This window comes from Lissotriton vulgaris, chromosome 5, assembly GCF_964263255.1.
Source record: "Lissotriton vulgaris chromosome 5, aLisVul1.2, whole genome shotgun sequence".
NCBI lineage: Eukaryota > Metazoa > Chordata > Amphibia > Caudata > Salamandridae > Lissotriton > Lissotriton vulgaris.
In genome coordinates, this window is record NC_141693.1 from 1,257,538,622 (window position 1) to 1,257,564,543 (window position 25,922).

The 25,922-nt window shown below is 45.0% G+C and overlaps 1 protein-coding gene across 1 annotated transcript in view; it reads left to right on the plus strand.

Moving 5' to 3' along the window:
• Positions 1–25,922, plus strand: part of LOC147712426 (uncharacterized) — a 1,115,452-nt gene that overhangs the window by 768,578 nt on the left and 320,952 nt on the right. The window contains exon 11 of the mRNA XM_086919651.1: positions 13,311–13,411. Coding sequence (XP_086775777.1) covers positions 13,311–13,411 — 101 coding nt within the window. The remainder of the gene's footprint in view (positions 1–13,310; positions 13,412–25,922) is intronic.

The window sequence follows — 25,922 nt, forward strand, 5'->3', positions numbered from 1 at the left end:
AAGCCATACGGCGAGAGCGACACCTCAAACCCACAGTAGACGATATTTTGACGGACTTGAACGGAGCCCAATGGTTCTCCAAGCTAGACCTCAATGCGGGGTACCATCAGCTGAGGCTAGCAGAGGAGAGTCGATATATAACAACCTTCTCAACGCATCTAGGATTGAGAAGATACAAAAGACTAAATTTTGGAATCTCGTCCGCTGCGGAGATCTTCCAGAATACCATCAAGGAGATACTATCTGGACTACAAGGAGTGCTGAATGTCAGTGACGACATTTTAATCCACGCCAAAACGAGTGAGGAACACCATCACAGACTGAAGGCCACACTGCAAAGACTTGCACAACACTGCGTAACGTTACACAAAGAGAAGTGCCAGTTTTAAAAAAAATCTATCGAATTCTTTGGCTACGTATTTGACTCAGAAGGAGTCAAGGTTGACCCACGCAAGTCACATGCCATCAAAAACGCCCCTGCACCCACCACCGCATCGGAAGTGAAGAGCTTCCTAGGGATGGCGCAGTACTGCGCGAGGTTTATCCCCAATCTAGCCACGATTGCGGAACCATTGAGAAACTTAACAAAAAAGGAGAACCCATGGAAATGGACAGATGTGGAAGACAAAGCATTCCACCAAATCAAGACGGCCCTATTAGACAGCACCACTATGGCGTATTTCAACACTGCCAAACCCACTGAAATATTAGTAGACGCCAGCCCAGTCGGCCTAGGAGCCCTAATCTCACAGTAAACAGAACCCGGGGTATGGGCCTCTCTAGCTTTTGTGAGCAAAGCCTTAACCGCGACGGAATCGAGGTATTCTCAAATTGAGAGAGAGGCCTTGGCTGTCAAATGGGCCTGCAATCATTTCCACCTCTATATCTCTGGACATCCTTTCAGAATGGTGACGGACCACCAATCGCTAATACCTCTATTTATGGGCACGGCCCCTCACCCCCCGCCAAGGATAGAGAGATGGGCCATCCAAGTCCAACAATATCAAATGGACCTAGTATACCGCCCTGGAGCAAGACACCCGGCGGATTTTCTCTTTCGCCACCCGTCACTAGATGGTCATCACACCACGGAGCAAGAACTTCAGGCAGAAGCATTCGTAAACATGCTATCGACTGGATCATGCCCCCGAGCCCTCACAGCAGACACCATCATAGCTCAGTACGACACCAATGTGGTCATCCAACGCGTGAAGGACGCCCTACAATCAGGCTCGTGGGGAAACTTTTTAAAGAACGTTGGTGGGTGGAACGAGGCGGACAGAACACGCCTGACTCAGTTTTGGGGAGTACACAATGACCTAAGCAGCGCAGACAATGGATTGGTACTTAGAGGATCCCGAGTAGTAATTCCAAAGGCATTGCAAGAGAGAGCGACAGTACTAGCTCACAAGGGACACCAAGGCACCAGACGGATGAAAGCTCTGATGCACGAGAAAGTATGGTTCCCCGACCTGGAAGATAGTGTTGACACAGTAGTGCGGCAATGTCGAGCATGCCAGATAACCAGCTACCCCGACGCTCCAGCACCAGTGATTACAGAGGACCCGGCCCCATCCCCATGGTCGTGGCTCAGTCTAGATTTTGGGAGCTTCCCGGACGGGAGAATCACTGTGGTGTTAATCGACAGCTACACAAAGTATCCCATCGTGGATCTAGGGGCATCCACCAGTTTCGCGAACATCCTCCCCATTCTGAGCAAGTCGTTTGCCATGTTTGGAGTACCACTCGTCATCAAAACAGACAACAGACCCCCGTTCCAGGGCAGCGAGTTTAAAGACTTTCTACAGAGCCTAGGCATAAAACACCAGAGGATCACGCCTCAGTGGCCCCAGGCCAACGGCGAAGTGAAAAGATTTATGAGGACAATAAACAAGATTTTACGAATAGCCACCTCGGAAGGGAGTGATCTAGAAGAAGCACTGCAGCTATTTCTAAGGGAGTACCGAAGCACCCCACACAGCACTACACAACGGTCACCATTGGCATTTATGCTAGCCGGACCGAGAAGAGACTTACTCCCCATGGCTGACAACTGGACTCCCGCGCCATACTCACCAACAAACACCCAAGAAGGAAGAAAAAGAACTAATGAAAAGGCAAGTCAACAACGACGAGCTCAGACGAGAGTCCTACATCCCGGAGAGACAGTATTGATCCGGACCCGGAGACCAGGAGGCAAGTTCTGAACACCGTTCGAACCAGAACCCTGGACCATTAAAGAAACAAGAGGCACAACAATAACTGTCAACCGGAATGGAGAAGAGGTGACCTGAAACATATCATGGTTCAAGCAAATTCCGCCAACTCAAGAACAACCTGAGGTCCATGAAGAACTTGCAGCAAGGGAGGAAGGAACAGGAGGGCGAAGAAACAAGTATCACTTCACCCCTAGCTGCACCGGACGAGGCAGCCCCACTGTCACCAGGGTATCCTCAGTAATCGACACCCACAAGAGGCCGGTGGCGATATAGCCTCAGGCCCAACCCCAGGCCAAGCCAAAGATTGGCGGACTTTGCATGTTGAACAATTCATTCATAACTTTTCAAAATTCCAAGTTGGGAAGGGATGTAGCGCTCTAGTGCTCCGAGGGTCTCCCGTGAGGCCCGGAAGCACTATCACACTTTGTATCACCTTCTGGCCAGGCGTGGCCAGAAGGCTATATATAAAAGGGCAGGAGTGCACGGCACTTCCTGCCCAGACCAGCATTGTGTGTGTGTGTCTACTGCTTCGTGCTAGTTCCATGCGCTGAGGCCTAGCCGACTGACACAATTGCATGTTTAGGATCTGAGATCCCCATAATAAACATGGTTAGTTTACCAATCTGTTATCGTTAAAAATGTAACAAGAAGTTTTTAGCACTAGCTAAAAAAAGGAGGCCACGAGTCCAGGAAAATGGCTCTTTTAACTGATGTCTGGAAAATAAAATACAGCAATTACAGGGTGCAATTATGTGCCCCCGATTGTTCTGGGTCCCAGTGGAACTGCGCCTTCTTCACCAGTGCTAGCTGTGCCAGTGGCCTCGTGATGGAGACGATGCTTCTGTTTGTTTATTTATTTTTGTAACTATAGTTAATGCCAGGAATTACACATAAATGTTTTTAAAAAAAAAAAAATGTATTGAAGTCTTAGATAATAAAGCAAAATCAAACACTAACATATCATATGCTAGGCAAGATATACAGATACCAAAACGAAATCAGAAGACACACATCAGGCCGTCTCATAAAGAGGAATCACAGAAAAAAGAAAAAAAAACAAAAAAACAACATAATCAATTTGAATCATTAAAACCAAAGTGCGAACCCCAGATTTTCTCAAATTTAGGAATCGCCCCAACTCTTTGAGCATACAAATGTTCACTATTTCTTACTTTTTGCATTTTATAGCACCATTCATATAGATTGGGGCAATATTGTGAACGCCAGTTTTGTAGAATTAGCGATCTCGCTACAGCCATAGCTATATATATTAGTTTAACTAGTTGCCCCTCTAACATCAATTCAGGATCAAATCCAAACAAAATCAATTTAACATTAACCAAAATTGATATTTTACACTGGTTTTGTATATATGCAAATATTTCTTCCCAAAAAGGTACAATTTTGGAACAATAAGCAACAACGTGAGACCAATTAGCAGGATTATAATGCAGACATCTATAACAGTTGGAAGAGCAGTTAGGATACATTTTACTAACCATTGCCGGAGTGAAGTACAGAAGCCATTTACTAAAAAACAGCATTCTGCGCCAATTGGCACCTCTTAATACGGAAAAATTCAGAACATTAATTCTCTTCCATATAGCAGGGGATAATACCATATTTTCCTGCCCTTGCCACTTATTGGTTGCTTTTAGACACAAATCCGGGTCCCTATTCACGGTTAAGCATCGTTTCCACTCCCCCGGCTTTCTTTCTTGTATTAAACATAATTAATCATTAAATAACTGAGCAGTGGCAAAGAGGAGTGAAGGGTCCAGTTGGATCAAGATTCCATAAATCAACTTATACGATCCCAGCAATAGGAAATTACCTTGAACCAGGGTTGACATATCAGACATCCTAATCCAAGCGCCATCTTTCATAAAATCGCTTAACATCTTAAACCCTATCTTCTGCCATTTTTCTAGCAGATCCATGCTAATATCCACTCCGAAGAATGAAAATGCCGAGCAGAGGGAAGAGGATGTATTAAGAAACGAAAGGGAGTATCTCTTTAGGAGTGCTGAACGTCTCTTAAAAAACCAGTGCAGCACCTTATACCTGACTGTTTTTGGAGATTTAAATAGTTTAAGTGGGGAGGGAATCTTGGATTCTTCACAAATCAAATCAATGAAAAAATTTATAAAGAGTTGCTGATTATTATCCTTGAATCTGGTCATGAATTGAGCCAAATATGCATTGTAATAGTCTTTAAGGTTGGGAAGGGCCAGCCCACCTCGTCCTTTATCTTTGAATAACGTATTCAAAACAATACGAGGCGTCTTTTTGGCCCAAATAAATGAAGAAAACAAGGCTTCAGCTTTAGAAAAAAAAGATCCCGGCCGAGCACAAGGTATTGTTGAAAATAAAAAATTAAATAAAGGGAGGACCGACATCTTAATTAGTGCAACCCGACCAATAATAGTTAATGGTAGAGGATTCCATCTTTCGAACATTGCTCGTACCTTCTGCAACAATGGTATAAAATTCAAGCTGTAAAGGTCTGAAACTGCGGGAGAGAACATAACCCCCAAATATCTTTTCGGTTCGTTATTAATGCATGATCTTAAATCAGGGTGAATTACAGGATTAATGCCCCCGCATACTAAGATTTCGTTTTTTTTTTTTGTTTATCCTATAGCCCCCCCAACACCTCAAACTCTTCAAATATTTGAAGTGCAAGTGTTTGGCATTGCAATTCCGGCTTAATTAACAAAATTATATCGTCTGCATAAAGTTTAATTTTAGGCATCAAATTAATTGGGGGGAATAAAAGAGGAGCTTTCCTAATTGAATTGCAGTTGCTAAGGGTTCGATAAAAAAGGCAAATAAAACCGGAGACAGTGGGCAGCCTTGTCTAGTACCATGTTTAACCGATACTAGCCCCACAGACTCGGCATTGATTATAATATTAGCCCTAGCCCCTGAATAAAGACTCTGAATTAAATTTATAACTACCTTTGGGATAGCGAAGTGCTGTAAAATAATAAAAATTGTCTCCCATACCACCAAATCAAAAGCTTTTTCGGCATCAAATAATAAAATTAAAGCGGGGATCTTGCGTGACTCAAAAAAATCCAAAGCCTCTGCTAAAAAGTGAGTGTTAGTCAAGAGCTGCCTGCCTGCAACAAAGCCATTCTGGTCTGCATGAATCAAATCTGAAGAAAAAGACTTAAATCGTGTAGATAATAATTTAGTGGTAATTTTGTAATCTGTGTTAAGAAGCGTGATGGGTCTATAAGAATTTGGGTCGTTGGGGGGTTTACCTTTTTTAAGAAAACTTACTACTGTACCTTCCCTGAAAGAATCCGGGATATGTCCACCCAGCAACATAAAGTTTGATAATTGGACAAAAACATCTGAAAAGGCAGTAAAAAAGACTTTAAAAAACTCTGAGGGAAACCCGTCCGGTCCAGCCGCTTTCCCTAGTGGAAGCTGTAGTACAACTTTCTCTACTTCCTCTCTAGTGAATGGAGTTGCCATACTAAATTGATCTGCAGGGGAAAGAGTGGGAAGAGAGTACTTTTCCAAATAATTCAATAATTTTTGATAATCTATCGTCGATTGAGTATTATAGATCCTTTTATAGTGAGCGGTCATTATTTCTCCAATTTCAGCTGGGACCGATGTATCCCTAAGAGTATCTGGAGAATATAGGGAGTGTATGAGATTAGTCGAGGCTTGCTCTCTGGCCTGCCACGCCAGGAGTTTGCCAGTGAAGTTACTCTCTTCATAAATTTTTTGTGAGCTCTTGCGAAAGATCTCCTCACTCTGAGTATAGAGCTCCTGAGAGAGCTCACGTTTGGCCACTTTTAATTGATCTTGAACCGATCTAGCAGAATTTTGTTGCCTGAGTTCAGTGAAAGCCTGAATTTTTTGTTGGAGCAATTTATTTTTATTCTTAACTGCTGAAAAATCTGCTGCATCTCTACCAATCACCAGGCCGCGAATATATGCCTTAAACGAGTCCCACACATAATTGAGAGGGGCAGTTCCTATATTCCGAGAAAAAAGGGTTGATATCTCAGTTTTAATAGCCTCCACCCAGGTGTCATCAGTCAAGTATTTTTTATTAAAGACCCAACGTTTAGGGGTTCTTGCCCTTTCTGCCAATCCCAATTCCATAATGATCATAGCATGATCCGAGAACCCGTTGTGAAGCATCGTCTGTTTAGAAAAAATGATTTGACGTGAGATTAGAAAAAAATCAATTTGTGAAGAGGATTTAAATCTACCGAACCAACAAGTATATTCTTTTTTGTACATTACCTTGTTCTACTTTTGACGCGGCCGGCCCGATGGGGTTGTAGGCGACATGCTGTGTCTAACGAACTGTCTCCACCTAATAGTGCTTTGATGCTGTGTTACTACTCTAAGCTGCTGCCGGCCTGATATCTCAGGTTGTAGGCTGACGAGGCTGTGTACAGTTCCCCTTTTTTACATCTAATAAAAGTCTTGGAAAAAAAAAAAGTATATTCTTTTTTGTGCGGATTTTGATTTCGCCAAGGGTCCCACAGGTTAAATAGCAACATATTATTCATAATAGACCTAAGAGATTTAGGCTTGAATTGTGTCTTCGATTTGCTGGATGAATCCAGCTCTCTGTTCATTGTAATGTTGAAATCCCCACCAATAATAATCTCACCCTTGACCATCAACAAAGAATGAAAAAACTCCTCATAAATCTCTGGAGAATCCTCTGTTGGAACATAAAAACTCACTAACGTAACAGGATTAGTTCTATTTGGGATCAAACAGGTGACCCAGCACCAACGGCCCGACCCCCCTTGTTCCACTTGACCCAACTGGGCCTCTAATTTTTTACTAACAAATAATGCCACTCCCCTCCGTGACTCTGAACATGAAGAGAATACTCTACAAGAGGCCCAGCTTTTAAACATAGAGAATTCCTCAATTTTTAATCTAGGTATATGGGTCTCTTGTAATAGAATCGCATCAGGTTGTTGCGTTTTGGCCCATAATTCTATTGCTCTCATTTTTTTCTTATTATTTAGACCATTTACTTTGAAAGAAATAATTTTTAGCCCCATACTAAAGAGTAAAGGCAGAAAGCACCCCGCACCAAAACTTTCAAACTGATTGTGAACCATTTTTCAAAAAAAGCCCCATTCCAATATTCATAACGTACTTAGCCCAGCTATAAAAAAAGAAATTATATGCACATATCCAAGACTTCTTTTTTTGATTTCGTGCCCCCTGCCCTCCTCCAACCCCTGTAAGCCCCCCCTCCTTTATGGCCCTTACCCCACGCTGGCCATGCTGGACCACCCCTACCCTTAAGGTGCCTTGGATTAGCACTCCTTGACCTTCCTATGAGTCCAGTCCTGACCCCGCCCCTCCTCCCCTATACAAACAAAACAGACTTAAGAGCATATATTGGAAACCTACTAGTTTCCATATCTCAGGAAGAAAAAAAAAGAACACACCCATTACAAGAGTTCATTAGGCAGCCTCGCAAACAAGGAACATTAATCCTGGGAGATCAGACGTAGCAGCCCCTGTGCTTCATCAATGTCCGTAAATAAATGGAATTTGCCCTTCACCAAAACTTTCAATTTTGATTGCTGAGCAATCATTGCTTGCGCTCCCCTGTCTTTAAACATTTGCAGCATTTTTACGAATTCCTTCCTCCTCCTAGCTGCAGCAGCAGACATGTCCGAAAAGATGCGACATTTAGTGGAAGAGTTAACCGAAAATTGATTTTGCTTGAAGGCCTTAGAAAGAATAGTCTCTTTTACTCTGACATCTGAGAAATTCACAAGAATAGTCCGAGGTAAAGTGGAGTTGGGAAACGGTTGTGCAGGGACACGATGGGCGCGTGTAATCGTTAAATCTCCCTTGAATTCTGGAATGACCTCGCGGAGAAAGAAGGCGGTAAGCCACTGTTTCATATCAGAGCCCTCAATTTTCTTGGGTACTCCCACGATTCTAAGGTTCGACCTCCTATTATAGTTTTCAATTTCGTCCAGTTTAAGCTCAAGAAACTTAGAGGTTTTGGAAAGAGATGTAACCTCTTTTTACACCGCTCATATGATCCTCCAGGCCCGAGATCCTAGTCTCTGCTTCTTGTAGCCAGGCAGGAAAGGAGGAGATCGTTTCTTCAATTTTGTCTAGTCTTTGATTGATAAGGGCCAGATCAGATCGTTGTGACTGCTTCATCTCCCTCACTTCACCTAGTATCATGTTAAGCATGTCTTTAACCGAGATCTGGAATTCTCCTGTGGTCTCAGTCGCCATTCCTAAAATCGGACTTTTCACACCAGGGGGAGAAGAGACTATGAGATCCATCTGGGGAGAGACTTCGTCTTGTATAAGATTACTTTCTTGCGAACCCATTAAGTCCACAGAGGAGAACGTTTTGACCCCATTTATAATGGTGGATAGACTGGAACCACCTCCTTCTTGCACCATACCTTCAGGTAGGCCCGTAGGACTTGAGTTTGAACCCATCGATGGAGAAGGAACAGGCTTTGAATTATCAGTTTTTTTCTCAAATAATGGGAAGTTTTTAGCAACTTTAGGGGCCACCTCAGGCACCCCGCCTTTGGAGGCCCCAAGCTGCGAACTATTATTCAGCGCATCGCTCATCTCACTCCCATTTACATCGTGTGCTAAGTCATTTTGCTCTTGAGGCGGATTTTTCAAAGGCGTCAGTCTAGATGGGTTAGGGAAAACCGAATCCGTTGTCTCCTCCTCCTCGTGGCCCGAGGTTCCAGAGATCTCAACCAGCGAATCTTCTTTTCCAGCGCCTATATCAGCATTTTTTTGAGCGGCGGCATCGTCCTTTAATTGCTGGCGTCTTATTCGCGCTTTGGCGCGGGCGTTTAATTGTTTGCCCATCCTGCCAAGAAGTCAATAAAGTTTTCTCCAACACTGCCTTGAGAAGCCAACTGAAGAGTTGGATACCTCCCGAAATTAATTTGAGTGGGAAAACAAAACAAAAGCAAAGGACTTTTAACCGGATAGCCTCAAAAGTCTTTCTGTCCTTCCCGCTTCTTAGAGCTTGCAAATCCCCCAAACCGCATCCGCTGCGCACTTATCAACAGCAGGGAGAGGCTTTACAAGGCAAACGGGGTCTCACCGGGCAGTGCTAAGCACGCACCACCAAGCAGCGCAATCTTCTGCCCGCTCATATACCACCAGCCCAAAGTTAGTAAGTATCCAGCTCTCCGTCACTTTGTGTCCTGCATCAGCATAAATCGTAGGATCGTAGGAGATCAGATTAGGGCAGTAAGTTCCCCAATCACTGGAATGCTGGGACTTGTAGTTTTTTTTTTCTTTTTTTTTCTTTCCTCCCCCATCGATTCTTAAATGCCTACAGCACCACTCCGAGATTATACTGTATTTCAATTTCAAGCCAGCCTCCAAGCAAAGCTGTGAAGTTGCAGCGCGATTCCAGCACATCCAGCGCCCAAACACTTATTCTGCACTTCAATCAGTTCCGACGCCACAGCCACTGTTAAGACCGCCGTGAAGCACCTCCGATGCCATCAACCTCGTAGAGCCGAGTGAAAGAGAGGAGCAAAGAACAGAAAGTCCAGGTGCTTACCGGCTACAATTGCCTGCTATGAATACCAAACACAGAGTTAGCCCAACTGCGGCCGCTGCTAGATTGTGTGCAGCTTCAGCGGCGGAGGGAAACTCGCAACAGGCAGCAAGACAGGCCCAGCTGCGGCATACAGCCAGTATGCAGCCAGAATGTAAGCAGCAAGTAGACGGGGGATGCAGCGTGAGCGTTATCGGCAACAAAGATTTCTTTCAGTCCACCCTGATACAATGTATCCGGGGTCCGTTGGAGATGCAGTGCCCCTCACCTTGCATCCCTGTGAAGAGCAGGCTTCGTCTCCGTAGGTCTCCGTAGGTCTCTCGGCGTGAATGCCGAACAGCAGGCTCAGCAGGCACTCAAAGCACTCTCGGCGTGGACACAAACACCTAGCGCAACCCGCCAAACCGCAGCAGTCGCCATTGACCTCGAGGTGAGGGGGGGGAGCCAGGAACAGGAACTCCGGGCTACGTGGAGGCGTGGAACTCCACCGTAGCGGCCGCCACACATAAATGTTTTTCAATATTAGAATTTTAAAGTTTCTGAGGGAAGTTCTGCTGTTTTGCTGTGCAATCCCTAGGTTTTATTATCTTCACTCTATAGCTGAAAGGTTTTTCTAAACAATATCTTCGTAAGCTTTAATAATCACTACAAAATTGGTTCCGATAGTTAGTCACCGTTTTTTTCGGAGCACTGCACCTGCTTTTCCATACCTTCATTAGGCCATGAACAGCCCTTCTAGTTCTTTACTTTATGTGTTCTAGAGAGTAGCCTGGTGCTGATTAGTTTAATGCTAATAAAGTTTCTTTCAGGCAGGCTATTTCTTTCAATTCTATTTTGGCTTAAGGGGCTTTTTAATGCAGCCTTCTGCAACAGCCTGCCTTATTCTCGATTGAAAGTGCCTTTCCTAAAGTTTTAAGGCTGCTGATATGAGTTCTGGCTTGTAATATCTCTTTTGAAGTGTTCTCTGTCTAGTTCACTCAACTCCGGTTGCCAACTAGTTTATTTTAACAACTTTAAATTGTTATTTGTACAGAAGCACTCGTCCTTGATAGCACTGTTATTAGAAAGCTCTTAGAAGCTAGTTTTGTGCTCTAGAACACTTACAGAGATGGACGCTGTCCACCAGTATCTCATTGAAGTACTAGTGTTGGCATCTGAGAGACCATCTGCTAGAGTTAGAATCCAGACAGACGGACCCAAACCCCCTCCAATTCTTACTCTGGTACATTTAAACACTGGACAATTCTTTTCTACAGGTCTTACTACAGATTCTTAGTCAGCTTCTTCAGTCATAAAACACCTCGGAACCTTCTACGTGTCACCTAAGGGTGGCACATTCCAGTCCTCTGTTTCTTTGTTGGCTGTGCCACAACAGAAAGAAACCAATCATATACAAATCTGTCTTTGCTTGTTTAAAAGGCACAGTGTAACCCAAACTGCCTAGCCATTTCTAAATAGAAACACAACATCTCCTCATGTTTATAAAAAAGAAGTGACTTCATTATTAATTAGAATGAAATAGAATTGCACAATGTGAAACCAGAAAACCTAGAATCGATCCCGACTTTCCTCACTTGACCAAATTGTGAGATCCTTGGCAATTTTTTTTATTTCATACTTTGCCTCCTTTAACTTCATTATCACATCTAGGTACACGTTGAAATACATGCATTCAGGATATGCACTGTATAAAAACTTCTCTTGTGTCTTAAAAGATTAATGTGTTTCTAAAGTTATGTGGTGCAGGGTACCTTAATACTGTTTTTTCTTTTACTTCACTTAGCTTGGAAATAAACTGCTTGCACTTCCATTTAACACATTTCTGAATGTTAGTACTCCCTCAAGTAGCATACAGCCCAGTGTAGTCGTTCAGCAGGGTGCTGCATGTGAAGGTCATTTGCAAGGTTCCTTTGTGGATGCTGTATAATGATATTGAAAATCAAATTATGATGAATGTTTCGTTCGTTAACAATATGTTATCGTTCAAAATGTACCAAAACGTTTTTGGCACTAGCTTAACAAAAGGTGGCCCCGAGTCAAGGAAAGTGGCTCCTTTAACTGGTGTCTGGAAAATAAAATGCAGCAATTACAGGGTACAAAGTGCTCCTGATGGTTCTGGACCCCGGTGGAACTGCGCCTGCTTCACCAATGCTAGCTGCCCCCCTGGTCTCGTGATGAAGACGATGCTTGTATTTATTTCTTTATTTTTGTAACTATATTTCATTACCAGGAATTATGCTGTAGCACGGGCACAGTGAAAGAGGCTCAGCGGAATTTCTTTAATCCTTCTCTGAGTGGTGGTCGTAAAACATATATTCACTCGTGCCCCCAGGGTATATTCTGCACGATGTGCCTTAAGTCTTTTTATTGGATGCTGTGGCTAGCCTTGCGTCAGAAGCCAAAAGCAATAGTTACATTGAGCCTAGCAAGCGCATGCACTGCTCTGCGAGCCATGCTGTATTGCAGTATAGACTTGAAGCCCCACCCACTATCTGCCCATATTTGTCATTAGCTTGTGTAATTGTCTTTCATAAATGCTGGCTTCTGATTTATTTATAGGCTTGTTAGTCCCTTCTTCGTACTGCCTTGTCTTCGTTTGTAACCTCCCATGAGGATTGGCCCTTTTACTTCGTTTGTTACACAGTAGTCTTATTTACTCTGCAAGCACTATTTTCTTTAATTGTTCCCCTACTGCAGGTACTACATGCTTTCCTGTAACATTCAGCGCACCATGCACACCTTCACTGGGCGCTGTTAGAACAAAAAGCATTTGTATGTCAACTTGACAAACAAATTCTTTTTTTGGTAAAAGCGCCCCAAACGGCTCTTTCACTTTAATCCCAGCCACGTAACTTTCTTTAGACGCGGCTTATCTAAAGAAAGGGGCGTGGCCTGTAGTGAAAGTGCAGCATCGAGCGCTTGTTAACAACAAGCATTTGCAATGCAATAGGTCTCGAATTTTAGAACCTTTGACCTATTGGTATTGTAAATGACAATGCCTTTAAAGAATGCAGGTTTTTTAAACACAAATAAAATGCATTGTCATATAAAATGCCATTAGCTCAAAATCTCGCAATTGCGAGACCTATTACATTGCAAATGCTTGTTTTATCTGTTCACAAACTTATGTTTTACCAATAATTAGCATGTAAAGAAATGGGATTCATTTTTTTGTAATTTTAGAGCTGTTAACATAGCAGTGGGAAAAGGTTCACACAATAAAGTTGATTTAAAAAGTGGAAGTTTTCAATGCAAACTCCTTTGGGTACCTGCTTGATTCAGTGTGCAGGTCTATGATACTACATCGCTTGGATGTTCTTTATTGATATTTGGAATGTTAATATTGTGGAATAGAAATTAGAGTTGATAATAGCTTCAACGTGGGCAATGCAAAGCTTTTATCTCAGTTGGAGCGGCGCCATACTGCATTTTGCTTTGGATTTGTTACAAGCACAGATGACATTCATCTAATTGAAATTAAAGCAATATGCAAGAGTAATTATAATAGTTTTCTTATTTAGGAACATCAGCTTCTGCGGACAGTCTTCTGAACCCACTTGATCCCCATAATGCAATGAGAATAAAAGTAAAACTAGCCGATCTTGGCAATTCCTGCTTCGTTGTAAGTACTTTACCTTGCCTTTGTCTCTGCGTTTCAATATGTCTGAAAAAACTAAGATGTTTGATATGAGGAAAACCCCCACCAGCCCACTTTCTGATACACTATCAATAAAGTGTTGGATGTATCTGAATTTACCTTTATGTGAGATATTCTTTTCTTTTTAAAATCTTTAATTTAGGTTTTTGATGATAGAATACTATAAAGATTGGAAAAGCCTAAGCAACTTTGCAAAGACTTTACAGATGTAGTGGAAGGACACTTATGTGTCACTGACATTTTTTTTTCATTGATTTGAATGTCTTGTGCACTGATTAGATACCCCACAAATTCTACAGGAGAAGTATGAGAGACACAAATCTGTTTTAGCACAAAAGTGATGTTCTTTTAACCTTCCCAGGTATTGTACTTCAACTTGATGTACATGTGTCTCCAAAGAAATCAGAGTGAAACAGATTGTCATCTAAATACTCTGTAGAAAATATCCATGAACCACACAAGTGAAATATTGGAATGCTGATTGGAAATTAGATTCTGACAGGCATAACTTAGTATTCATGCAGCCTTCCATTTTCTGACCAGATGAGTGTCTCCACGGATGTCTACCTTAGTGAATGTATGTGCATGTTTAACCTGATGTGAAACAACAGATATCAAAGATAACATATATCTTTTTTCTCAGTAATTCTGTTGATTGACCTAAAATCAGTACATGCTCTTAGCTCCTCTCCCTTTTTGACACTAAAATCATGGGTGAGGATGCTAGCGGCTAGATTTTCATGTATATACTGCCTACGGTGTTCTGTTTGAGACTCATTAAGTGCATATATATGACTGCAGTTCCAGGTTCTTTATCACTCTGGCAATCAGTCAGTCAGTCAAAGAGCTTTATTCGGTGCAATGCCATAAGAAGAAGCATAAACGCATATATAAACAATCAGTTAAAAAGTTAAATACAATAACGTTGTTAAGACAGGGAATTCAAGCACCAAACCTCACATATTCCTGCGACATGGCTCCATGCATGCCCCAACAAGACATTTAGGGCCCGATGTAGGTACCAAATACCGGTCGGAAACGGCCGATTTCGGCCGTTTCCGACCGGTATTTGGCCTACTGAGATGTAAGGGACCTTTTTTTGTCCGATTCGGTATTTTACCGATTCGGTAAAATTACCGAATCGCAAAAATACCGAATCGGTAATTTTACCGATTTTTTTAAATTTGGGATGTAGGTGGGACTACTTTCAGTCCCACAGGCCCTTCAGATTCGGTATTTTAACACCCAATCCAATTGGGTGTTAAAATACCGAATCCAGGTGTGCATGCACATGTGTGCATGCACACCTATGCCATGTGACAGACAGACATGCCCTTAGGGCATGTCTGTGTGCCACATGGCTCACATGCCTTTTTTTGGGGTGCTGGAGGGTGTCAAAGTGACACCCCCTGCACCCTTGCACAAATCGGTAATTACCGAATCGGTAATTACCGATTCGGTAATGCCCATTGATTCCTATGGGCTTTAAGGCCCATAGGAAGCAATGGGGGATACCGAATCGGTATTTACAGAATCGGTAAATACCGAATCTTACAGATTCGGTATTTACCGAATCTGAAATACCTACATCTCCCCCCCTCTAATTTACCACTTCATAAATACCGATTCTGTATGATTCGGTATTTATGAAGTGGTAAATGTAGATTTACCTACATCGGGCCCCAAAGAACTCAGTATTTTACTATGATTAAAATATAACAGAATGCTATTTTATGCAGTGAATTTTCTAATAATAAGTACATGACGAACATAACATAAGACAGAGAAACAGCAAAATTCTGAATCTAAACTTAAGAGACAATGTAAATAATCAATGTGAGAATTTGAAGCAAAGGAGCACAACAGAGGTCACAGAAATATAAGTCTAGGCAGAGTATAAAAACTGCAAAAAAATATAAAACGCACCAATGATCTGGTAATCATATTCCCATTTGCAGGTAACATACTTGCTTTTTTATCAAACACATCATGAAACCATTTATTTCAGTCAAATAAGGAGGTTACACATGTAATGACATAAGATGTTACAATGCCAACTAATGCCTTAGCAGGGTGACTATCAAGCGATTCATTGTTTGGTAAATTATGTTTAACACAACAGTCAGAATCCAACTGTAAGCTTTTAGGTGCTCAACTAATGTAAGGATTATACAGGGTCAACCATGGTATGCCGAAGATCACTTTAAATTGAGGCGCATCAATGAAATGAGCACATTTAATGTCTATATAATTTCCTGAGGCTCCTGAATCTCATTTCTTTGCTCGTAAGAATAGTCTCATGAGCAGTTGAAGACTGCATAGTATTTAATAGCCAAGCTAGAGCTAACTCAAGTTATATACATGACAAGGTAGCTCCCTTAATGCGAGTGGAATTACATTTTTTGACAGCTCTACCCTTTCTAATTGTTTGATTCTTAGTAACCTAAGGTTTATTCGTACAGTCTTTTACAAAATTTGAAGTTCTACCACAATACCTGCTCAATGTTTGGACAGGTCTTCTTTACTTTTATTCTTTATGCAGCAGACCTTTGAAACTACCTACTTGCATAGGTCCTGGATCTTTAGAATTTCTATTTTAATTTGTCTCACAGTCCTTGGTATAATTTATTAGATCTCTTCTATTCAGGCCAAGTAGTGTTGATCACTAATGGCCTAATTACTAGTCTGGTGGTCCGAGGACCGCCAGACCCGTGGTCCAGCCACCATTACACCAGTGATCTGACTGCCCTACACCAGACCATAACTGGACCGCCGGCTCTGCCAGGGAACCACCGCTCCTTAGTGGTGGTGCGAAGGTAAGAAGCTATGTAGTAAGCAGGTGGTACCACTGCGGCACAGCCATGCATATTACAAGTTTCAGGACAGCCAGCAGGTTCATGGAGGTCTTTCCTCCATGAAAAGGCTGGTGGTGCTAAAACAAAGGGGGCCCTTAAGGGCCCCCTGTGCCACCTCAGGCTGATAATGCATGCAGGGCACAACATTTCCCCCCTCTGTGTGCATGCACCCAGGTTCCTGCACGGCATGGACTTTTGAGTCTGTGCCGTGCAGGAGCCCCGTGTGGCGTTCCCATTGCAGTGCCTCTTTCAAAGTCACCACTGCCTTTGAAAAACGCACTGCAGCAGGACCGCCACACCTCTCCCCTCAACCCCTGCCAGGCCACAAAATGACATGTAATAATTCGGGCAGCACTGGCTCCTGGCGGTGCAGGGCCCAGCAGTGGCCGGTCACCCACACCTCCAAAAGTAGTAATCAGGCCCTAAGCAATTTAAAGTTTATTACGTAACTTATTAAGGGCCTGACTTATACTTTGGTGGAGAGGGTACTCACAGCAGTGGCAGCTGAGTATCCTTTCCACCAAAGCTTTGTTCCACCTACCTCATTTGGAGTCGGTGGATCTTCAGTATGTAGACGGGGGAGACTACTTTTTCTCTGCTGCCTACATATGCCTCTGATGGCATAATGAAGTAAAGGCTGTCGTAGATGTAGCTATGGTCCGCCCAAACTACTTAGGGCAAGAATATCCCTGTGTTCACTGTCTGTTACCACTGGGTAAAACTTGGTGGTAAAGTGCAATGAAAACTGCAAATGACCCCCACACCTTGGAAGAAAACTCCCATGGCAAGAGGTTAATTTTCTTTTCATTTTCAAAAACGAAATCCCTTTTTGAAAATAAAAAAAATGTTGAAAGTTTGATGGACGGCTCTATCTTGTTGACAGAGCTGTCCGTCAAGCTTTCAATGTATTTGAGTTCCTGGAATTGCAAGAGATGTCTCCTGGGCCGGTGGACATCTCTAAATTTGGCAGGCGGATTACCCTTGCCTGGTTTTTCTCCTTTGCCTGGCTATGGAGGAGGGTGCCTCATTCGCAATGGTGTTGCGGAGGAATGCTTAGAGCCTGGAACTTACGCTACCCTCAATGGCAGTCAAGACAAAGGTCTTGATGAGGTGCTTCAGACGGGAGTTGCCTCCACCAAACCATTACTCCCATTTATTGAAGCCCTTACTGATGTTCTACTTGGTATATGACAATTGCCCGCCGCCATCACTCTGCCCCAGGTGAACCCAGTTTTTCACCCAGCAACCCATCCTGGAGAGATTGGTGATCCTGACCTTCATTTCTATAATCAACCCCAGTGCATTCCCTACCACTCTACTGGATGGGGAATAAAAAAGGTTGGATATCTTCTCAAAGAGGATCTTCTGCCAGTCGGGCACTACAGTCGGTGAACACCGCGTGCCTCTTGGGCAAGGACTCCTACATGACCTGGAACTCGGTTGTGCAAGTGCTGCCCATGGTCTCAGGTTAGGCCTGAGTTATACTCTCTCAAGAAATTGCTAATGGGAAGGATGTAGCCAAGTTCACCATACGTTATGGGCTTGACACTACAGCAACACTACAGACTTGCTGGGCAGATTGATTTCATTGTCGGTAGCCCATAGGCACCACGCCCGGTTGAAAACCACTGACTTTTTGGGGGGCTCCCATCTGTTTGGAGAAAAGGCGATCTCAGTGCATGTTGGCCTTTTCATGACCCCTCCCCGAACCTAGTCCCCCTTCCATCCTTTTGTGCCCACAGATGGGGCTTTCGAACGCTTCTCTACACTCCTAACCACCTCAATCAGCAAGTTTCACAATTTTTTTATGGCAGAGGATGCTGTTCCCACAGACTATGGGGGACAGGTAATCAGAAGTCAGGACAGGCCAGTTTACCACCCCACTGGCAGCCGTCAGAACCTTTTAGTTTGCCCTCAGACCATCATGGGCACCCAGTGGGGGGCAGATTACGCCATCACCTTGTTGCATGGGTAAGTGACCAGGACAGACACCAAGTCGGGGCAAAGAGGGTTTTATTGATTTTAACAGGGTTTTCCGTCTTGTTGTCAGGCTTTCTGTTGAATGTTGGGAAATGTCCGTCTTGTAAAAAGGGCTCCGTTCTCTCCTAGTTTCTCTTCTCATTTGTTCCCTTTTGGACTGGCGGCGGCCTCCCAAAGACTCCGGGTCCCTGTGGCAGGAACCATTAAGAGAAGGAGACAGGTGTAAGTATTATTGTCCCGCAATCTTAAAGTGCAAGGGAGGGTAGTGAGGGGTCAACCGAACACACGTGGCACACTCGTAATTGATTTACGATAGGTGAAGTGCTCAAGTGGATGTGCCCCAAAAAACAAGCAAAAAGAAAAAAAAAACAGAAACAAGGACGCGGCTTCTAGGACTACGGTGGCACACCATCCCGCCTACCCATCCAGCCCGCGAAGCGTTTGCGTACCTGCACAAGCCATGCTCCTCCAGGAGCGTGGCTGGGCGGCTCGTGGGGTCGTTCGCCTCCTGTCTCCTCCAGACGTCCTCGGTTCCCGGTCTCTGTGTCTTCTTCTTTCTTGACGGGTCCGACCTCTCCAAACAGCACCGGCCTCTCTCCTACCAGGATTGCACCCTTTCCGGTATTGGGCCACACCTCCTTCCAGGATTCCCTCTGACTTAAAGACGCATAGGAGGTGTCATCAAGGGGAGGAGTCACGTCCTTTGGGATTCCCCATTCGCAGACGCTTCCCTCCAGCGAGTTGTCATGGCAGGACGGGCTTCTGGTCTCGGTAGTCCAGGGGTCCTGTTGGGGAGTAACGAGAGCTACAGAGGGAGATTTAGCGATCCACCATTCCACATTGTCTGCGCTTTCATTCTTGGGTAGGTCCGTCCTGTCACACACGTCCCCACCTGGTTTCTCCCGATTGGGGAGAGGGAAGACCCTCAATAGTTAATCTGCCCTACCGTTGTCCTTCCCTTTTCTATGGCGAAGTACAAATGAGAAGAGTTGAAGTGCCTGGAACCAGCGCAGTACCCTGGGGTTTTGTGACTTGTTGTTATACATCCACAGCAAGGGGGCATGGTCCATGTACGACGTGAATGGATTTCCTTCTAAATAGCACCTCAACTTATCTACTGCCCATTTAACTGCCAAACACTCCATCTCTATGGTGGAATACTTAGTTTCTCGACTGAATAATTTGCGGCTGATGTATAGGATAGGATGTTCTACTCCTTCCTCAGACAGTTGGGATAAGACGGCGCCTAGGCCATAGTTAGAGGCATCGGTATGTAGGATGAAGTGTCTGTTGAAATTTGGGGAAGCTAGTACTTGGCTGGTGGTGATTATTCTTTTTAGGATGTCGACAGCCTGTGTATTGGGTTCACTGGGGTTTTGGAATTGTTGTGGTTGTCCATTCTTGCGTAGCATGTCTGTGAGGGGGGTGGCAATCTCTGCGAATTGGAGTATAAACCTCCTGTAGTATCCGATTAGGCCTAAGAAGGCCCTGGGATCTCTTTGCGTGCCTGCACAAGCCATGCTCCTCCAGGAGCGTGGCTGGGCGGCTCGTGGGGTCGTTCGTCTCCTGGCTCCTTCAGACGTCCTCAGTTCTTGTCTCCGCATCTTCTTCTTTCTTGACGGGTCTGACCTCTCCAAACAGCATTGCCTCTCTCCTTCCGGCATGTCTCCCTTTTCGGTGTTGGGCACACCTCCTTCCAGGATTCCCTCTCACTTAAAGATGCATAGGTGGTGTCGTCAAGGAGAGGAGTCACGTCCTTCGGGATTCCCCTTTCACAGACGCTTCCCTCCAAGGAGTTGTCATGGCAGGACGGGCTTCTGGTCTCGGTAGTCCAGGGGTCCTTTCGGGGAGAAACGAGAGCTACAGAGGGAGATTTAGCGATCCACCATTCCACATTGTCTGCGCTTTCATTCTTGGGTAACTCCGTCCTGTCACACACCTCCCCACATGGTTTCTCCCGATTGGGGAGAGGGAAGACCTTCGAAAGTTAATCTGCACTACCGTTGTCCTTCTCTTTTCTATGGCGAAGTACAAATGAGAAGAGGTGAAGTGCCTGGAACCAGCGCAGTACCCTGGGGTTTTGTGACTTGTTGTTATACATCCACAGCAAGTGGGCATGGTCCATGTACAATGTGAATGGATTTCCTTCTAAATAGTACCTCAACTTATCTACTGCCCATTTAACTGCCAAACACTCCCTCTCTATGGTGGAATACTTAGTTTCTCGAGAAAATAATTGGAGGCTTATGTATAGGATAGGATGTTCTACTCCTTCCTCAGACAGTTGGGATAAGACGGCGCCTAGGCCATAGTTAGAGGCATCAGTATGTAGGATGAAGTGTCTGTTGAAGTCTGGGTAAGCTGGTACTTGGCTGGTGGTGATTATTCTTTTTAGGATGTCGAAAGCCTGTGTCATGGGTTCACTGGGGATTTGGAATTGTTGTAGTTGGCTATCTTGCGTAGCATGTCTGTAAGGGGGGTGGCAATCTCTGCGAATTGGGGAATAAACCTCCTATAGTATCCGATTAGGCCTAAGAAGGCCCTGAGATCTCTTTTAGTTTGCGGAAAGGGGGTTTCTGCTATTGCCTCTACTATGTCGGCTTGGGGAGCTATGATACCCCGTCCCAGCATATACCCTAGATACTTCACTTTTTGATAGGCCACCCTGGATTTTTTTGAGTTTATGTGTAGCCCTGCTGTTACAAGGTGGTCAAGATGGTGTGCAAGTGGCTCAGTTGATCGTCCCATGTTTTACTGAAAATTACGATATCGTCCAGGTAGGCTGAACAGTAGGAAGAAGGGGCGTGTAGCACCGTATTCATGAGCCTCTGGAAAGTGGCAGGCACTCCATGCAAGCTGAAAGGGAGAAAGGAAGAATGTTTAACTCATATAGGCCCTCTGCTGTGGCGAATGCGGTCTTCTTTCCGTCTTCCTCCCTCAGAGGCACCTGCCAATATCCTTTGGTCAAATCGAGCGTTGTTATATATTGGGCTTCTCCTAATTTTTCGATTAGGTCATCGATGCGAGGAATGTGGTATGCATCAAATAAAGTGATGGCATTTAAGGCTATGAAGTCCATACAGAATCTTGTTGCTCCATCTGGCTTGGGTACCATTACTATTGGTAATGACCAATCACTGGAGGAGGGACGTATGACACCCAATTCCAACATAGTTTGGACTTCCTTTCTTACTTCTTCTCGCTTGGCTGCAGGTATTCAGTAAGGTCTTATTTTAACGATTTTTCCTAGAATAGTCTGTATTTGATGTTCCGTTAGGGTGGTTTTCCCTGGGAGGTCCAAAAATAAGGAAGAAAAGGGTTCTATTGTCATCTGTAGAGAGGCATTTGCTTTAGTTGTTAGGTCTTGGTTGATTACAAGCTGATCCAGGGTATTCAACTCTTTGCCCGCTGATGGTTCGGTCAGATGAACACCTTTGGGAGGGGTCCCTAACCATTTTTTTAGTAAATTTATGTGATATGTTTGTTGTCTACGAAGGGTCATTTGCAGACGGTAGGTCATTTTCCCTAAGACTTCTACCACTTTGTAAGGCCCTTGCCATTCAGACCGTAGTTCTTTTGTTTAAGAGGGGAGCAGTACTAACGCCCAATCACCTTTGGGCAGGCTTCTCCATCTCTTTCCCTGGTCATAGTAGACCAAATCCCTCAGTTTCCATAGTTTAGATTTTACCTGCTGGGTATACTCCAACGTTCCTTGGTTTTCTTCCTCAACTTCTTGCTCCCATGCTTCCTTCGTCATCTCTAGTAAGGAACGGGGTTGAAGTCCATACAACAGCTTGAAGGATGAGCAACCCAAACTGCTTTGGACTTGTGCCCTGATGACGTAAAGTGCTAATGGTAGAAGCCGGTCCCATTCTTTGCCCTCTACTGCCAACATCTTCTTTAGGGTGGCTTTAATAGTTCTATTGTACCTCTCTACGAGGCGGTCCTTTTGGGGGTGATAAACCGAGGTCCGGATGTGGGAGAGATCTAGCACTTTGCACACTTCATTAAGCGTGACACAAAGGGCGTCACCTGATCCATAAGGATCTCTCTAGGGAATCCGACCCTTGTTAAGAGTTCCACTAGTCTGTCTGCAATAGCCGAAGAGGTAATGGCTTTCAGGGGGATAGCCTCTGGAAACCTGGTGGCATAATTCACTATCACAAGGGTGTACTGGTTCCCTTTATTGGTCCGAGGCAACGTCCCGATTAAATCCATTCCAACCCTCTCAAACAGATTCCCAACAATAGGCAGGGGCTGTAAAGGTACTGCTGGGGGTCGTTGTGTGTTCTTCCTTTGACCCTCCTCACAGGTTTAACAATATATTTTGATGTCTTTATATATATCAGGCCAATAGAAAAGGCAGAGAATGTTCTGGGTAGGTTTCTCTGCCCCCGTATGTCCTTCAGTCAGGTGTGAGTGAGAATAAAAAAGGATTTGTTCTCGGAACGACTTTGGTACTATGAGTTGTTCTGGGTCCTCGGGGTTGCCCTGTCTATAGAGTAAATCGTTTTTTATGAGGAATGGAGGGTATAGCTGGGTATGGGCATCTTGTCCTGTGTAGGCTGTTTCTCATGCGTTGAAAAGGGTGGGGTCGTTGGATTGGGCAAATATAAAGCTTTTGTCTAGCACCCATGGCTCTAGGGTGGTTAATGCCAAAGGGGTTTGGTCTTGTTCCCTCTTTTTATGGGACTTCTTAGATTCCCTCTCAATGGTGTTAGTGAACAGTCGAAGGAAATCAGGGTTATCGGTTCCCAATATGAGCTCCTCTGGAAGTGCTAATAACACCCCAACCCATACAGTGCAAGGAGGACCCTGGGGAGGAAGAATTGGGATGACAGCTAAAGGATACGGTTTGATAGCCCCATGCATGCATTTGATATGGACCACAGTATCCATGACATTTTGTTGTGTTTTTACTAGGAACTTACATATTACGAACTGTTTACACCCTGAGTCTAGCAAGGCTTTAACCCTTTTTCCATTCTGGTGTACACTTACATGAAACGCTGGCCCCATCTCAGCGGTGTATAGGATTGACCGTGGAACGTAGCCCACTTCCTTGGGCTCCTTACTCGTCTTCCGTTTTGGACACATTCGGCCGATGTGACCCCAATCACCGCATTCAAAGCACTATGGTCCATGAAATGGTGGGATCTCAATTCTTGCGGATTTGTGCCTGGGTGGTTCTGTCACCGGGCGGGGTTTCTTCTCCTGTTTGTCGGATAGGGTTTTGCCTTTTTTATCGCTCTCCCAGGGCGAGGTGCGAGGCTGAGCTCTTGAAAAGGTTGTGGCCATTTCTACCGCTTTCTCGGGGGAGAGGTGGGGGTGTTGCCTTAACCATCTTTGTGTCCCATATAATAGTGACTCCAAGAACTGTTCCAAGTAGATGTTTTTCATTGTATCTTCCTTGGTACTGGAGTGAGGTTTTAACCATTTATCGGCAGCCATTTTAAGGCAAAAATAAAGGGTTTTAGGGGTTTTAGGGCTCTCCCCGGGTTGCCCACGTTCCTTCCGGAAACGAACTCGATATGCTTCTGCGTCTAAACCGAGGTGATCCAGGATCATGTCTTTGATCACGTTGTAAGGGGTATCGCCCGTGGCGTTGGCCACCTGGTATGCTGACTTTGCTTCCCCTGTTAACAGGGGAGCTAAGAAAAATGGCCATCTATCCTCTGGCCATCCACATGCCCTCGCAGCTCGCTTGAAATTTAATAAAAATGCGTTTGGGTCCTCGCCCGGGACATATTTTTGTAAGGCAATCCCGGAGTGACCATGTGGCACACTTCGGGGTTCTTTCGGGGTGGCTACTTGTGGGGCTCTAAACATCTGCTGCAGTCCTTCCATCTGTGCAGCAAAGGTACCCTTAAAGGGGTCTCTGTCAGCTTGCACAGAAGTAATTTGCCGTTCAATGGCCCATTCGAGTTTTTCTTGCCCCTTTGTCAGATGCTGTATTAGGACTTCCATCTTTGGGTACAGATTGATTCGACAGGGGATCCGACTTCTGACACCAGTTGTTGCATGGACGCGGCTTCTAGGACTACGGGGGCACACCTTCCTGCCTCCCCATCCAGCCAGCGAAGCGTTTGCGTACCTGCACAAGCCACGATCCTCCAGGAGCGTGGCTGGGCGGCTCGTGGCGTCGTTGGCCTCCTGGCTCCTTCAGATGTCCTCAGTTCCTGGTCTCCACGTCTTCTTCTTTCTTGACGGGTCTGACCTCTCCAAACAGCACCAGCCTCTCTCCTTCCGTCACGTCTCCCTTTTCGGTGTTGGGCCACACCTCCTTCCGGGATCCCCTCTGACTTAAGAACGCCTGGGAGGTGGCGTCAAGGGGCGGAGTCAAATACTTTAGGATTACCCATTTGCAGATGCTTCCCTCCAGCGAGTCGTCTAGCCAGGCAGGACGGGCTTCTGGTCTCGGTAGTCCAGGGGTCCTGTCGGGGAGGAACAAGAGCTACAGAGGGAGATTAAGCTATTCACCATTCCATGTTGTCTGCGCGTTCATTCTTTGGTAAGTCCGCCCTGTCACATACCTGCACCACTGGAGGTCAATAACATCCGACCATTGGGTTTTGCCACCCGTCCAAAGGGGCTACTCCCTCCCCTATTTAACCACCCCTCCAACCATGCCACCCACTTACGACAGGCTGACAGAGGACTACCTATCCTTACTCCTTCAGGCAGCCACAGCCGGTACATTGGGGCTGAGGGGCCACACATCCCCACCTTTTGCTCCTCACGAAAAGTGTCTGTCAAGCTGAACAAAGGTCAGGCTGACAGACCCTGTTCATTTTCAGGTCAGGCAGCCGGGAGCCAGACATACGCTAAACGTGCAGGCTCCTGGCTGCCTGAGATGAAATTTGCTGGACTGAGGAAGACACTGCTCCTGTGATGTGAACTCCTCATCCCAGCAAAGGTCGCTAAGGCCCTCAGTGATGAGGGGTAGAGACACTGATTGGCTCGCACCTGGGCAATTCAGTTGAAAAGTTCTGAAGTGCTCAGGTTCGAGTGTCAATAAGTGACATTTCATGACAGAGTGGTGTGGGGTCAGCAGTCTCATTGACCCCATCCCACTCTGATGACATTGGGACTGCTTAAGGCAGCAGTCCCAAGCCTCCTGGGACCTCCGAGGCAGCGCTGCAGGTAAGTGTGTGTTTTTTTTATTTATTAATGTTTGGTGCATGTGTGCGTTCATGTATGAATGTTTGATAATGAGTATGTTGTGGTTGCTATTTCCACCACTTTCTGGTGCCCAAGGAGGATGGGGGTCTTTGTCTTTTTCTAGACCTGCGCCTTCTCAACCTCTTCCTGGAAACGGAGAAAATCAAGATGCTCACTCTTGTACAAGTCCTGTCTGCCCCAGACCTGGGAGACTGGATGGTAGCATTTGACTTGCAGGGCGCATATTTCCACATACCCGTCCTGCTTGACCCCAGACATTAGCTATGATTCACAGTTGGTCAAGAGCACTTTTAGTTTGCCGTGCTGCAATTCGGTCTTGCCAGTGCCCTTCAGTTGTTCACCAAGGCGATGGCAGTGGTTGCAGCGCATCTCTGGAGGTCAGGGGTTCCAGTCCTCCCCAACCTCAACAATTGGCTTTGAAGGCAATCATCTCCCACCCCCAGACTACGGCAAACCTT